This window comes from Nymphalis io, chromosome 16 (genome assembly GCF_905147045.1).
Source record: "Nymphalis io chromosome 16, ilAglIoxx1.1, whole genome shotgun sequence".
Lineage (NCBI taxonomy): Eukaryota > Metazoa > Arthropoda > Insecta > Lepidoptera > Nymphalidae > Nymphalis > Nymphalis io.
Genome location: NC_065903.1, coordinates 12,256,838 through 12,273,189, shown reverse-complemented (window position 1 = coordinate 12,273,189; position 16,352 = coordinate 12,256,838). Strand labels below are relative to the sequence as shown.

Below are 16,352 nucleotides of genomic sequence, written 5' to 3'. Positions count from 1 at the left end.
TGATTTTGATCCATTTGTTCGTTTACTGTGTTAATATACATCACGCGATTCTTTTTTGTCTCACACGATTTTATTGAATTATTGCAAACCGTGAACGAGAGCATCAGCCTTATCTATTATCAATCCTAAAATAAAGATCGCTATTCATTCGGTTTTGAAACTTTTGATGAAAATTACGAAATGTTAAAGGCGTTTTTATATTTAAAGAAAACGCTTAAAATTAATATCTCATCTATTTTGATGCAAGTTAATTCTCTATTCAAATAAATGGAAATAAGCTAAGTACCTATTATTTTTTTCATACTTTTAAAAATATATTTAGTTGCGGACTTTATGTGTGGACATTTTTAAGAGCTATGATTCATTAGTATATTCTACATTAATTTGATGTATATTATGAATACTTTATTAAATAATAATTATAAAGTACATCTTAAACATACATTAATAAAAGAGATATATGTATCGTTAAAAAATGATATTGATGACCAAAAAATTTAATTACCTTGTAACAAACCTATTTACGGTTATTATTGAATTGGTGGAAAAGAGTATATAATCACAATTAACTACAGTGTTTTCACAAGGTTCTTCTCGGTAGAATCTATTTTCCAAAACATAATTTTGCGTAGTATGGCCATCATGAACGACATCGAAGAGCATCATTATGTGAGTAAATCGGTGCGCGGTATAATCAATAAATATCAACTATATACTAATTTATCCACCACACTATACATAGTTTCATCTTTTCCGATATCACATGGAGTACCTACCAACAAGATTCCAGCTGGCAAACCAAAAATTTTAAAACGAAAGTCGTTTTTTTAGCTTTCCTACGTCTCTTTAGATGGCCTTGCATACACACAATCACAGAACACTTTTATTCAAACACAATGCTATAAGCCTATTGTGTTACATATGACGCACTAAGTACAATGTTGTATGTGCAATATGCCGACATATATAATATATATTACATAATGCAGTATCTACGTCAATTGCCATAATAACTGGACCTCACACAATGCACACATCAATTCATCACGGATAATAACATCTTTTCATTACACCTAAACCATCATAATGTCATCAACATACCTTCGCAACATTAGAATTTTAAACATAATGATCTAATGAGCCGAAATGTGTCTAGTGGTTGTGTACAACACGTTAAACTTATCCATAGGTCAAGAGTTCAAATTGGCTGTGTCTACCAGTTTGTTTTATGCGCGTATTGTTAATTACTCCGATAGCGTATATAGTTGGGTAGTCTAAGGAAGACACCGTAAGGAAAACTGCATGTGTTGGATGTTATTCTGTGCATGTACACCAACCCGCTGTGGAGCGGTATAGTGGAACAGCTGTGAGACATTTACAGACTGGTACTGTACTTTTTTATGAGGTAATGGGAGTGGAAGATAATGGAATTACCTATAAAAACAAACTGTTATTGTGTTACTACAGGCACACAGGACATAACAGCTTCGATCCCAAGGTTGGTGGCGCATTGCCGATGCAAGGAATGATCAATATTTCTTACTTTACCAATGTCTATGGGCGGTGGTGAGCCCTTCACCAGGTAGCCCATTTGCCCGTCCGCCTACTTATAACATAAAAAACAATAAATATTAAATGCTAGTTTTTGTCCGCTGTTTCGCCTGCGTGTTAGGGGGCGGGGTTGTAGGCGATAGGTAGTAGCCCACGTCCTTCTGTAAGGCTTAAACTCACTTCATACCAAATTTTATCAAAATCGGTTCAGTGGTTTATTCTTGGAAGCGTAACATATAGACAGACAGAAAGAGTTACTTTCTCATTTATAATATTAGTAAAGATATATAAATATGTAAAATATCTTTAAATTGATTGAATGAACCTCAAGTTCAACTTAACAAAATATATCATTGTTAAAATTAATCTTCTACACTTTATTGTTATTTTTACGTCTGTGTGTAGATTTTTTTGCAAGAAATAATTACTTAAAACTTATTTTGTTGAATGTAATTTGATTTAATTCAATTTTTAACGATTGTTTTTTGTTTTTAACTAATAAAGCATCACACTAAAAAAAAACAATTATAATTGTAAACTACTTAAATATATCTATTATCATTCTAACGCTTTCGAATTAACTTAACGGTAGCTAATAAGGTATAAGCTTGGCCTCTAACGATTATGGAAAAGATAAAAAAAAAACCAACAACATGTACCAATTTTGCCCGAAGTACCGTCAGCTCCAGTGGCGCAATTGGTTAGCGCACGGTACTTATAAGTCAGTGTTCGTGTGAGATATGCCGGGGTTGTGAGTTCGAGCCTCACCTGGAGCATAATTTTTACATTAAACTAGATAAATATTTTTTTGATATGTTCCCTTTTGATTTTAATTAAATTTTGAAATATTTGGTCTTTAGTTACAAATATCAACTTAGATATTGTTAAATAATTATATTTCTTATTCTAACGTTACTATAAATTACAATAATATTCATATTTTATAGAGGAATGTTCTGTTTGTTCACGTAAAACGTACTAATCTGATTGATGTGGAACTTTAACATTATTATAGGTTGTAGTTTTAGGACAGAGTTTATACTTGGATATTATAACAAAAACCACTTAGTTTCTTCGTCGGATAGTAGTTTTACTTTTTCTATTAACGAGTAGGTAAGTGTGTTACATGAATGAATAGTACGTTTGTGTTATGTTGTATATATATTTTCGATCGATAAGATAATAAAAAGTTAGTTCGGGCACGTTTTATCCGAACGGATACAAAAACACTTTTTAAGTTAGGTGTGTGGTCTGAAAATCTGGGATTTTGGACACCTTTATTATTATGATTAGAAAAAATGTAACTAGAATTCAATTTATTTGTATGTATGTATTACGTTTCAAAACTCAACCATTAAACCGATTTTAATGAAATTTGCACATGACTATGCAGGATTTTGGTGTTTTAATATCCCCATATTTCTTTTAGAAATTCCTGTTATGACCTTACGGTCTTACGGTCTTGCCCTAGATTGTCAAGATATAGATGTGAACATTAATATTTAGGTTTTACAAGTAACTAAAAGAGAGTTAAAGGATTTATTGAAATTATGAGAAATAAATAGAGGATGACTCTCAATAAATTAAATATTCTTAATAAAAAACATGCCGTAACTCCTTAACTGAACGTGACAAGTCAGACTACTACTAAGACTAGCATAGTAATTTGATATAAATACTATTATAGGCACAACTTTCTGTAATATATATATATAATATAAACACGAAATAAGTATAAACAATTAATCATAGATGTATTTTTATTATTTTTATACGTACTTATTGAATCATGTGACTTATTTAATCATGAAAATAAAATAAAAATAAAATTTGTCAATGGCGTCTATATCCAGCACTGGATGTCACAATAAATACGCTCATTTATCATTAATCTTTATTCAGTTATACTGATCAGGTTAGAAAGCTGATAGAAGAGTCGAGGTATATCAATACATTAGCACGTGTTTGATTTTAGAGTACTTATATAACTATAATCATTAACTTTAATTAAAATAGATTTGAGTAATGTTTACGATAGTTCAATCTATTTTAATTTCTTAAGTAATTTAGTGCACACTGAATTTTATTTATTTATTTACTTAGGAGTTAAGACAACCAACAGTATAAATAATACATTAAAAAAATCTTTCTCAAATACAGAACCCCCCCAGAACCTCCCACGCTACGCCACTACATTTGGAAACATTTAACACATAAAAGCAAAACTAACTAAGATTTCCGAAATTGACACTATCATCTCCAAGGTCTAAAGAACTGCGGGAGTTTGTAACTTTGCACGCAAATACTAGTTCCGCATAAACTTACACTTGTGCAGTTGTGCAATCTATAGCCGCACTCCCACAGTCTGAGACGGCACTCGGCTATCCGACACACGTATCACAGAAGTATCTGTATAGTATATATAAGTATAAGTAATCTGTGGTGAAAATGGGCGCAGAACAAATGGGTTTTTCGTTTACGTACTTTGCGATATATGAAATTTTATTTGAAAGAAGTAACTTTAAATTAATGTCGTTTATTAGACCAAGGATATCAGGATTTGCAGCCGTATGTAGTTAGCTAGAGTAAAGAGACCTGTCGCAATATATAAAAAAATTAATAGTATACAGCTTTATATAAAATTGGAGAAACTTAATAGAAAATATTTATAATAAAAATTTATAATATATTGTTTATTAGTTTTGAAACTAAAAAATTATGCTCCAGGTGAGGCTCGAACTCACAACCCCGGCATATCTCACACGAACACTGACTTATAAGTACCGTGCGCTAACCAATTGCGCCACTGGAGCTGTAGCAGCTAGGTCAAAAATACGATACGTATAGTACGATCAAAATATTCGTCTTCGATAGATGACGTAGTTTTTGTGATGTTAAATGTCAAATCTCTTGGAAATATAAACTCGGGCTACTTTTTTTTATTTCCTATTACATTAAAATACAAAGTGCAATGAATGTTACATTGATATAAGTGATTCGTATTTGAAAAAACATCATAAAATAAATTTTATTAAGTCGGGAATTAAGTGTTTTCAATTAATAAACTGATATTGCGTAAAGATAAACACAAAATGGAATGTAAACGTCATTTATGTGCTGTAAAATTTATGTTGTGATTTGATTCGACAAAATAAAACTAGGTTTTTTACGATTTAGGTGTAGAACGATAAGTGTGTGACGTTAATCTCCTGTTTTAAGTATCTGATGGTTTCACAAAATGAATTGGTTCGATACTTCGGGGCTAACCAGCTTAGCCAAGTCAGCACTGAAAGAAGCCCAGAAAACTATTGATAAAGCGTTAGATATACAGGATGACAGTAACGAGGAGCAGGAAGATGAAGCAGCCGGTCCATCAACATCTAAATCGTCACCTAGTACGAGTAACATACCTCAACATGATAACTCCGATTTCTTTTCCTCTTGGGGCCTCACAGTCAGTGCCGAAAGCGGAGAAACCGAAGCCATAAAAGAGCAGCCTGTTGTAACTGAAAGCCCCTCGAAATCAAGTTCTCAAAGTCTGTGGGGATCTTTTGCTGGCTCATTCTTTGAGCAGCCAAAAACAGATACAAATACTATTGTCCGACCTCCAAAAGCAAAGTCTATGAATGTTATTTCTGGAAATTATGACAGTCAAGATGATTTATTTTCAAAAAGCCAGCTTGTCATGTCTGATGGTGCTGAGTGCCTTAACTTGACCAAGGAGGAACCAAGGAACTTTGACGATAGACGTAATTCCTCCATGTCAAATATGCTATCGTTTATGTCTAGTAGAAATAGTTCGGATTCAGTGGAAGTATTATCACAAAGCTTAAAGTCTACACCTGACTCTGAGGCTGCATCATGCCAGTCCGAATCCCGAAGTAGCAGTATCGGCTTAAAACATAATTCTGAGTCTGTGGAAATATTGCCTGATAGCCTTGTAAGCCCTAGTTCTATTGAGTGTCTAGGTTTTGATAGCTATGCTAGCGATAAAAACAGTAGCACTTCTTCTAATTTGTCACCTGGTGATATGTCAGATAAGAAATCAACACCTATTGGAGAAAGAACAGAAAGAGCTGAAACTGCAGACAGTGTTAGCTTAGTTGTCGATGATGATGAAGACACCATCTCCTATAATTCTATATCTGAATGCACTGCTCCCACTGTACTTGACACAGAAGACAAACCTATTAGTCCATTTCCGAAACCTAACAGAATGGATCCAAGAAGAGGCAATGAGAAGGATGTTACACTTTTAGAACAACAGTTTCTCCCATACAAAATGCAAATCAGTGAAAACTCCTCTAATGACGGTTCATGGTCTGACAGAACATTGAATGCCGACAATGACAGTGTTATTCTTGAAAATCCTGCTGAAGAACAAAAGAAGGATATTGAACCGGAAGATATATTTATTGAGAAGCTGAGTGACTCTTCTTCGTTTTACAATGTCAATGTATCAAGTGATTTATTAAGATCTGAGAGCTCAGCTTTTGTTAATGTTGAGAAAAAGCAGTGTAGTACACCGGAAAGCAATGAATCATCCCAAAAGGAAGTAAGTATGAAGGAAAGAATATCACCAGTCAGTTCTGATAGTAAAAGTGATTTAGTTAAGATTGGTTCAGAAAGAACATCTGGACACACATCAGGTGATGAATTAGAGACAGCCACATCATCAGATATAGAAATCATTCCAAGTCCCAATGGAGACAGTAGTAATGGCTGTAGAAATAGTCCTGGGAAGTATGGATTTAAGCAGAAATTAGATGGTGCGATTTCTCCTCACTTGGTAGATTTAGTACTAGGTAAAAGTTTAGCTACTAAAATTCGAGGTCACACAAGGGAGTTGTCTGAAGCTTCAGTGCAAAGTAACACCAGTGACGAAAGCCAATGTTCGGAAAACGATCGCCTGATGCGAAGACTGTGCGAGATGGCTGAAATATTAGATGCGAGAGAGAATAGACTGATGGAAGTGAGTAGGAGTAATGCAGAACTTGCAGAGAGCAATGCGAGCTTGAAGAGTCAAGTGGAGTCTCTAATGATAAAGCATGAAGGGGGAGATATAAACACCATTACAGAAGATTACACACAGAGGATGTCAGCACTTGAGAAGAAATTTCAACAAGCAATTAGAGAAAAGGTATTTTTTTATAATTGAATATATGTAATTATATCAATTTATACATATTTTAATACACAGCACAAAGTCAAAGACTTTCTTATATTACACTGGCTTAAGTTGACATAAAAATAGATTCTTTATTATATATTTTTTGTTTTAAGAGCAACTACCGAGTGTCTGTTTCTATCTCGTCTCAGACAGCTGGTAGTTCTTGATGATTCAAAAAGACTTGTAATAATATTTTGATTCGGTTTGATCATTATATATAAATTGTAATAATAACACTGTAAGAATATAATACAGGATAATAATAGCTATATATTAATTTTTAATAATAAAGTATTATTTATTTATCTGACTTCACCAGGATCAATTGCGAAAACAACTGGATAGTGTTAAGACAGACATGACCCGAAAGAATTCATCAGAATTAGAGAACTCATTGAAGGAGAAAGACGAGATAATAGCGCAGCTCCATGAGGAGGGGGAAAAGCTGGCACGCCATGAGCTACAGCATTCCAATATCATCAAGAAGCTGAGGGCGAAAGAGAAGGACAATGAGCAGGTCATCAAGGGACTCCGGTGAGGAACAATATATTCATGTTAAAGTAAATAATTATAATAATATTTTTTTATATTAATGTGATCGGTTGTACCGGTGACTTTGCTATAATTGTTTGTTACTCAGTTATATTAATAAAAAGCAACCATTGCCCTTCCCCAGGCTAAACCTTTCACTATACCATCTATCAAAACCAATTCAGCTCCTGCTCTGAAAACTTAAAATTCAGATTAGTTCATTAAGAGTATTTAATAGCATTTTTTCAAATTTGGATTTTCATATTGTTGTTGCAGTTTACAGAGGTTCATACCATTATTGTGGTATATTTTCAGTTTTTACTATTCTATTTTTTACTAAGATCTCATTCGTTTATAAATTGTGCTTTTAGAGGACTTTAAGGAGATGTTGATATATATGATATATACTGGTGGTAGAGCTTTGTGCAAGCTTGTCTGAGTAGGTACCACCCGCTCATCAGATATTCTTTTTTATCTGCAAAACAGCAGTACTTGGTGTTGTTGTGTTCCGGTTTGAAGGGTGAGTGAGCCAGTGTAATTACAGGCACCAGGGACATAACATCTTAGTTCCCAAGGTTGGTGGCGCATTGGTGATGTAAGCGATGGTTAACATTTCTTACAATGCCAACGTCTATGGGCGTTGGTGACCACTTACCATCCATGGTGGATCATATGCTCGTTCGCCTTCCTATTCTTTAAAATATATAATTAATATAAAATATATAATACCTAATATCTATTTTAATTTGGCAAGCAGCACTGGCGTTTGAGTAATATATATATATTGGTCTCTATTTTACTGTAACAATTTTTATGTAAAATCTATAAGAGCTTTTATATATTTTAATAATGATTTTTTATTTTGCTCATAATTTTTATTCAATTATTGATATTTTCTAATGTTTTTTTTGAGGTATTACAATAAATATATATTTCATTATTGTCTTCATGTGTCAATTATATAATAAAACTAAATAATAAGTCATGAGATTATATTCAGGGATAAGATAGCTGAGCAGACGGCTGAACTGGACCGCATGAAGCGTTCCATGGCCGCCAAGGAGGAGCTGGAGGTGAACCAGATCGAGGCGGTGTACAGGCTGACCAACGCCAACAAGAAGATGGAGACTGAACTCGCTGAGGTGAACTATTACAACACAAGCCTCACTTGCACTCACTTGCCAGTTATACTACCGTTACACTCTGAGAGTGAGCCGGTGTAATTACAGTTGCAAAGAACATAACACGTAAGACAAGGTAATATATAATAAGTCATTATTATTTACGTATACTTGACGTCCTCTCAGTACTCTAAATGGTGCAGTACACATCTTTATGGGTGATGGGTAACGGTTAAAAGTTGGCAGGCCTTCTGCCTTCCTAAAATACCTTATAAAATAGGATTTCTTGTATGGTATTAAATTATAAATTTCATTGTAGTTCTATCACAGATAACATGATTCGTGTTAATTGCGAAATCTTATCGATGTTTGTGCTCAATTTATTATTTTTAGTCGCTCAGTGATTAAATACATGCATCTTAAATAAAAAGGTCGAGATGGCCCAGTGGTAAGAACGCGTGAATCTTAACCGATGAACGTGGGTTGAAACCCCGGGCAAGCACCACTGAATTTTCATGTGCTTAATTTCTGTTATAATTCATCTCGTGCTTTTCGGTGAAGGAAAACATCGTGAGGAAACCTACGTGTGTCTAATTTCATCGAAATTCTGCCACATGTGTATTCCACCAACCCGCATTGGAGCAGCGTGGTGGAATAAGCTCCAAACCTTCTCCTCAAAAAGGGAGAGGAGGCCTTAGCCCAGCAGTGGGACATTTACAGGCTGTTACTGTACTGTAAATAAACCCAGTCAAACGACATTAACGGTGTATCAGTTAAACATTGCTGTGTCTTTTTCTTTCGAATATCAAATCTACAATGATAGAAAGAGAGAAAATGCTTAACTGAAAAGCAGCTAAGCAGCGTTTATAAGTAACGCTGTCATCTCATTCTCTCATCACCGAATTGACATACGAAAGATAAAGACAATGCAATGTTTAACTAAACAATATTTATTAGTAAAGCCGTTTGTGTGCTTAATTATTTGTGTTTTTAATTATTTATTTATATGTAGTAAAGCATTGCGTAATAACTGCAGTAATTTAAATTCAATTCGTAATAACGCTATTGCCGTGTCAATGATGTTATTTCTTAAGGATACTGCACCGTCATTGCTAACTATATCAATTCCGTTTTATTTTTATCTTATCTTTTATCTAATGTAATAAAATAATTGATTTATTGATAACTTTATAGGAGCATACTGTTATTAGGAATTTTATTAGAATCTAAATTATTCTATAAAATATTTCACTTCGCAGGTATTAATATTCAAACACTCTTCTTCGTCGTAACAATTTTATTATTTTAATACAACTCAATATTATCCACAGTGGTAATAACCAACTTGTTTCACAACTCAAAAATTTCCGTTCCTCTTTTTAAAAAGCAAACAATGCGAGCTTCTATCCAGTACTCAACTGACTAATCATAATATAATATTTTTCGGAACCGGTAGTCAAAACAGAGCTACTAAATAATAAAAGTACGAAATATTTAAATATACAATATGAAAAATAAACAAGCAAAAATCACGTTTTGTAGTAAATATTACAATAATATAAATTATAATTTATTACATTCTTTTCATAAAGAATGTAATAAATTATAAGACTGCAGATGCAGACTTATTTTAATGGCACGGCTATTCTTTACAAAATGCTCAATAGTTATTTGAAATTACAGTATGATTATTTTATCTAGCTAACACGTATGTAAGCTATCACGCACGAAACCACAAATGTATGAGCATGTCTGTATTTAATATACATAATATATAGAAAATTCTTTTATATCAAATTGGATATTAGTGTTGCAAGCAAATAATTCATGAACTCTAAACATAGTATAAATATATTTAGCATCCAGAAGTAAAACTGATTTTTATAAAAACCTCGAATTGATCTTTTAAAAAAAACACCAAATCATACAAATTGATGTAAATAATCTCACTTGAGTACTCTTAAAAATCCAAACAAAACAATTGAAAATTTAATTTGACAAATTATTAGTCGCGTCAATAATAACTTAATTACTTTACCTTTCTGTCAACTAATATAATGTCGGTTTTAAATTAACGCGCGTCTTTTTTTATACGCTGTCGTAGTGATCAAGGAATCTCTTAACTATAACGGATAAAACCGATGTCTGAAATAATTCCCACGGATTGTATTTGCCTGTCACCTTTAATCAATCGTTACGATTTTCAGCATCGCGTTGATTTTTGTTTTAATTTTAATGGCAGTGAGCTAGCGAATAAGATTTCTATATGAATTGTTCGTGTGACAGACATTATTAATAGTGATAATAGGAACATTAGGACATCGTCTGCCAGACTGCCACTATGGTAGCGCTGTATTGAGAATTAAAAGCGCATTGAAATGCAAAAAAAAATTGGTACTAAGTATAATTTTATTCGCTGATTCCTCTGACGTTGAAGTTTAGGTGCCTTCCAAAATCGAAGAAACAGATGCGTTTTCAAAAACTGATTTCAAATATAAGTAAGACTTTTAAGACTTTTAAGTATGTCCAGCTCAAAATCAATGCGGAAAATGACAGTTCGAGTTAAGTGGACGTTATTTTTTTACTACTTCCTGTGAAGGTGTAGAGCCAGCAGAGCTAGATTTGTCTTGTTTCCAAGATAATTTCGACCATCAACCTCAGAGGTAGCCTCGACCAAATAATTTAGTACCCTTTTTTACAAATTTGCAGCGACGGAGGACTTTAATAAAAAACAATAACTCTAGTCATAAGGTGTCGGCCTAGGTACTATCTATATTGGAGAGAAACGCGTTCATTTTCTAACAATGTTGCAACACATACAATACGGGGCCCCCGTGGTCACCACAAAGGGTCAGTAAAGTATCTGCGGTACAGAGCCGCAGCGCGCTGGACGACGCGACGCAGAAGCTGGAGGGCACGCGCACGTCACGTGACGCGCTGAAGCGCGAGCTGGCCGACCTGCGCCGCGACTGCTCCGAGCTGCGCCGCGCGCGCGACGCGCACGCCGCGCTGGCCGCCGCCGCCGAGCGCGCCGCGCGGGACGCCGACCTGCTGCGCGCCGAGCTGCGCCAGCTGCGCGCCGAGCGCGCCAGGGGTGGGCGCGCGCCTCTCACATTATTAACGATGTCGGGCTTGCATGTCGACAAGATGCTAATTAAAACAAACTTTAATTAGTAATTTACTCTCCGATCAATATTTTTTCATATTTTTTGTTCTTATTAGATATGCTTACTTGTATTATTTTATGTAATTTCAATTTTATACAATTATCGCAACGTAGTATGTAAATATGTAATTTTTAATGTTAAAACATTTTAAAGTTTTAAATTTCTATAAACATATTTACATTACGGATTGTATGCAAATCGTAACACGTAAACTTTAATTATCATAAATTAGTCGTCGAAGGTCGACCGCTGTCGCCCCGGCATCGGTGATGTCGTTCGATCGTATAATCAAATCGATCATTATTACGAATAACTAAAGTCGGTCCCTCGAACTGGATACGCGACGCGCTCCGTCTGTGCAGAGGAGCAGCGCTGGGTGTCGCGCGAGGAGGCGCTGCGGCGCGAGGCGGCCGAGGCGCGCGAGGCGGGCGAGGCGCTCGCGGACGCCGAGGCGCCGGCCGCGCTGCTGCAGCAGCTGGCGGCGCTGCAGCGCGCGGCGCTCGAGCGGGAGCGCGCGCACTCCGCGGCCGCCGCCGCGCTCGCCAGCCAGCTGGGTGCGTCCCGCGTCCGACTGCGTGCCACCGTCCGCCCTCGGTACTACCGCTCCCGTGTCGTCCGCAGAGGAGGCGCAGCGGCAGGCGTCGGCGGCGCAGGAGAGCGAGCGCGCGGGGCGGGCCGAGGGCGCGGCGCTGGCGGAGCGCCTGCTGGACGCGCAGCGCGAGCTGCAGCGGAGTGAGCACGCGCTGCAGCAGCTGCAGCACGGCGCCACCGCGGAGCGCGCCGAGCTGGCGGCGCTGCGGGCCCGCCTGCACGGGTCAGTGTCTCGTGTTCTGCTATGTCGGGGAGGAGCTCCGAGAGGACTTGACTCCTGTCGTGTGATCGTTTACAATGCGAGACTTCAGATCTTTCAAATTTCTTCCGTCTGTTTTTTATTAATTAAAACCTAAATCGTTTTATCAGCGTATATACTCATGGTTTGTTATGCATGGTTACATTTTTTTAGTCTATAAGTGTTTGTCCAGGCGATCGATATTGAAACAATTGCAATGAAACTTTTCAGAAAGGAGAGCGAGTTGGAATGTCTTCGCGAGGAAAGCGAGAGGGAGCTATCGGGGCTGCGTGCGAGAGTGAGCGAGCTGGAGGCGCAGCTGGCGGACGAGCGCGCCGCACTCGACACTGAGAAGAAAAGAAATGCCATACTACAGGTTGCCTGCATAGAGCTCTCTTGTTCAGCAACTATTGGCATAAAGATTTATCTGATGCGCCGTCTCATCCGATTTAAAATTTAAGCGTCATTTTGTAAAGAAAATGACAATTTTTGCATTATTAAAAACAAATTTTCACGTGCCAGTGATTCATAAAGAACTATATTCAAATTTCCAGTTGTATTTAGTTTTGTGTATGATACGTAATGTGTTCAACCGGTCGTGTCCGTTGCAGGAGCAGGTGTCGTCGCGCGGGGACGTCTCCCCCGCGCACTCCGTCGCCTCCGACACCTTCTCCACCTCCTTCTGGCAGACGGTACGCTTACTATATCGTGACATCAATTCCATCGCGCACAAAGAAATTTGGCAACTCCTTTCTTTGTCGCATTTCCAAAAGATGGAATTCTTTACCAAAAAAATAATTCTATATAGAAAAACAATCGCTTATTTTTTTATATCATTTTATGTTTAAACTGGCTCTACCTTACATAAATTATAATAAAAAATGGAATCAAATTAAATTCAGTTTATTTAATCTCGGATTTAAAAGCTAAAGTACAACCGATCGACCGGACGTGTTCGCAGGAGGAGGGCCACGCGCTGACGGGCGGCGCGGGCGCGGGGGGCGCGGGGGGTGCGGGCGCGGGGGGCGCGGGCGCGGCGGGCGCGGGCGCGGCGGGCGCGGGGGGCGCGGGCGCGGGGGGCGCGGGCGCGGGGGGCGCGGCGGGCGCGGGGGGCGCGGGCGCGGGGGGCGCGGGCGCGGGGGGCGCGGCGGGCGCGGGGGGCGCGGGCAGCGTGCTGGGCGTGGAGGACGCGCTGGCGGCGCTGACGCGGCGCGAGGGCGAGCGGCGCACGGCGGGCGCGGCGCTGGCGGCGCTGCGGGCCGAGCGCGCGGCGCTCACGGCGCGCCTGGCGCTGCTGCAGGACCGCCTCGCCGACTACCAGGTGCGCCGCGTGCGCCTCCGCGCCCGGCCCGGGGCTCGCGTACTCACCTCGTGCCTCGCTTGCAGAACGTCCAGGAGCAGTACGACGCGCTGCTGCAGATGTACGGCGAGAAGGAGGAGCAGCTGGCGGAGCTGCGCCTGGACCTGCACGACGTCACGCAGCTCTACAAGGAGCAGCTGGACGAGCTCGTGCGGCTCAAGCGACTCGCGCGATAGCACGCGGTAGCGACGACGCGATCGACGTCGACGTCCGACCTGACCACCCCCTCGCCGACACCGACTGACGCACTCTCGATCCAGTCGCTGCCGCGCTGTGAAACCCGACTTTTGAAGTCGTATTCGAGAGTCGGTGCGGTCGATCGCGTTCCAAATTATTCCAAAACGCAATCTCACGTTGCATCCCTGAGTCGATGGGATTACGCGTGCTGTGCATCTCGATTTTATCTTTAAATTATTATGTCGAATAAAAATGTTTTTCCTGCAGCAAACACCCCCCACAATATTAGAGGTTAAATGAATGTGTAACTAGTGCAATAATAATTCATATCTAAACGGCGATATTAACGTCGTAGTGTTTTTAAGTAAATATATTGTCCTTTTACAAATAGAATATTTTTCTTTTGAAAAAAAAATCGATATTTTAAAAAAGCATTAATATAATCATTTTGGAGCTTTAAGCAATGTTTGACTATATTTTAGAGCGAACACCCAAGTACCAAGTCATTGACCAAAAATTATTTGATAACTACTGTCACAACAATAATTACGACTACACGTTAAATTAAAGGATCTAAATAGAAAAAAAAAAACAATATTATCAGATACAGCTCCAATAATTAAAGTTATAGTAAAAACTGTTTCGTCTAATACATTTCACTTAAGTATTAGAATGACATAAAACAACAACGGTGCATACAGTGTGTTTAATTATTGGATGTACGCAATAAATACATACAAATAGAAAAAAGTAATGGTAAACCGTAGCCATTCATTTATTACGAAATCCTAAATATATCAGAAATTCACAAATAATTAAAAAAAATATATAAGGATAATTATTATACCATTTCATACAATATGTGCTTTACATATATTTATTATATACTACCTGAAGGAAACTCTCGCTAGCATTAGGAAATGCGGCAAAACACTTTAATTGTAAATAGCATTAATTGTGATATAAAAACTTATTGACTCCAATATTCAGGATGTTAATAGAAATAAGAGCCGTTGCGATTTATTATCTATTGGCATTGTTTTTCTTTATTGTCATGTGTATGTTTTTTTTTTAAAAAATCACATACTTATTGCGGTATTGCCATATAAAAATTAAATATTAGCCTAAAATATTTATAAAATAAAAATAATTATTATATCTGTCGTTTTATTTATTTCAATTAACATGACGACACAATTATTATATAACCGATTTTGTTAGGGTTATTTCGCTGTCGATTAATCCTTCGTATGCTGGAGCGCATACATGCGCTCCCAATTTTGTACCCGTAGTTTGCCGGAGCGTAGATATGCACTCGAACGGTGAAAAGTGTTCTCTCTGTCATATCTCATAGTTCATTTTTTTTTGTTTTACACTACACTAGAGAAACATACCTAGCTCCTTTTTACCCATAGTAATTATATATATAATAATATTTGTCTCCCTCTTTATTTTTTAGTAGATTATCATTTCGACCAATCAGCGACGACGAAATTCGCGTCACAAATTCGCGCGCCAACATCATTTTTTCGAATGCTCGCGGCCATATTTGTAAAAATTTCGTAAATTGCAAAATATTTTTCGAATATAGTTAACTGCAGTAAAGTGATGTGTTTATTCATGTTAACGAAGGTTCTCGGGTAAGCGTAGAATATATTTTCATATTCTATATATAAAATAGCTTTTTGTACTTCTTCCGCAAAGATTTTAGTTTACTTTAAATAAAACAATTTTTTTGTTAAGCTTATCATTCAATTATAATATTTATAATTTCTATTTTAATTATTTAAATAAAGTTATCATATAAAAATAATTTAATATAAAGGTATTCATCAATCTTTTTAAAAATATTTTTGTATCAATAATATTCAGGTGTCAGTTTCAGGTTGTGTTCGGCTCTTACTATTTGTGAACTCATTTATTAAATTAGAAAGAACATTAATAAAATACATAATAACAACAAAAAAAAAAGCCGAGATGGCCTAGTGGTTAGAACGCGTGAATCTTAACCGATAATCGTGGGTTCAAACCCGGGCAAGCACCACTGAATTTTCATGTGCTTAATTTGTGTTTATAATTCATCTCGTGCTTGACGGTGAAGGAAAACATCGTGAGGAAACCTGCATGTGTCCAATTTCATTGAAATTATGCCACATGTGTATTCTACCAACCCGCATTGGAGCAGCGTGGTAGAATAAGCTCCAAACCTTCTCCTCAAAAGGGAGAGGAGGCCTTAGCCCAGCAGTGGGACATTAACAGGCTGTTACTTACTTACTATAATAACACACTATAGCGCGATTTAAAATTATTTTTCAAATTTTAACAGATTCTGTTGTTTTAAGTTATATTATTTACTCCTTAATAAAAAAAACTATGAATTTCACTACTAATATAAGATACATACTTATAGGTAAAACAGTGTTGTTAATTATGAAACAAAGTTATT

General features: G+C 37.3%; 1 protein-coding gene and 2 non-coding genes across 3 annotated transcripts; 2 read left to right on the top strand and 1 right to left on the bottom strand.

The window, feature by feature from the left end:
• The first annotated feature begins 2,233 nt into the window (after positions 1 to 2,233).
• Positions 2,234 to 2,327, top strand: Trnai-uau (transfer RNA isoleucine (anticodon UAU)). Its single transcript has 2 exons — positions 2,234 to 2,271; positions 2,292 to 2,327. It is a non-coding gene; the product is annotated as a tRNA-Ile (tRNA).
• A 1,943-nt stretch (positions 2,328 to 4,270) lies between these two features.
• Trnai-uau (transfer RNA isoleucine (anticodon UAU)) lies at positions 4,271 to 4,364 on the bottom strand. Its single transcript has 2 exons — positions 4,327 to 4,364; positions 4,271 to 4,306 (listed from the first exon to the last, which is right to left on the bottom strand). It is a non-coding gene; the product is annotated as a tRNA-Ile (tRNA).
• An 89-nt stretch (positions 4,365 to 4,453) lies between these two features.
• LOC126774537 (TATA element modulatory factor) lies at positions 4,454 to 15,064 on the top strand. The gene is made up of 11 exons (XM_050496101.1): positions 4,454 to 6,691; positions 7,041 to 7,255; positions 8,253 to 8,394; positions 11,248 to 11,467; positions 11,903 to 12,094; positions 12,162 to 12,354; positions 12,601 to 12,745; positions 12,981 to 13,061; positions 13,331 to 13,381; positions 13,514 to 13,690; positions 13,756 to 15,064. The coding sequence occupies exons 1-11, from the start codon at positions 4,790 to 4,792 to the stop codon at positions 13,903 to 13,905; spliced, it is 3,468 nt and encodes a 1,155-aa protein (XP_050352058.1). The 5' UTR covers positions 4,454 to 4,789; the 3' UTR covers positions 13,906 to 15,064.
• The last annotated feature ends 1,288 nt before the right edge of the window (positions 15,065 to 16,352 follow it).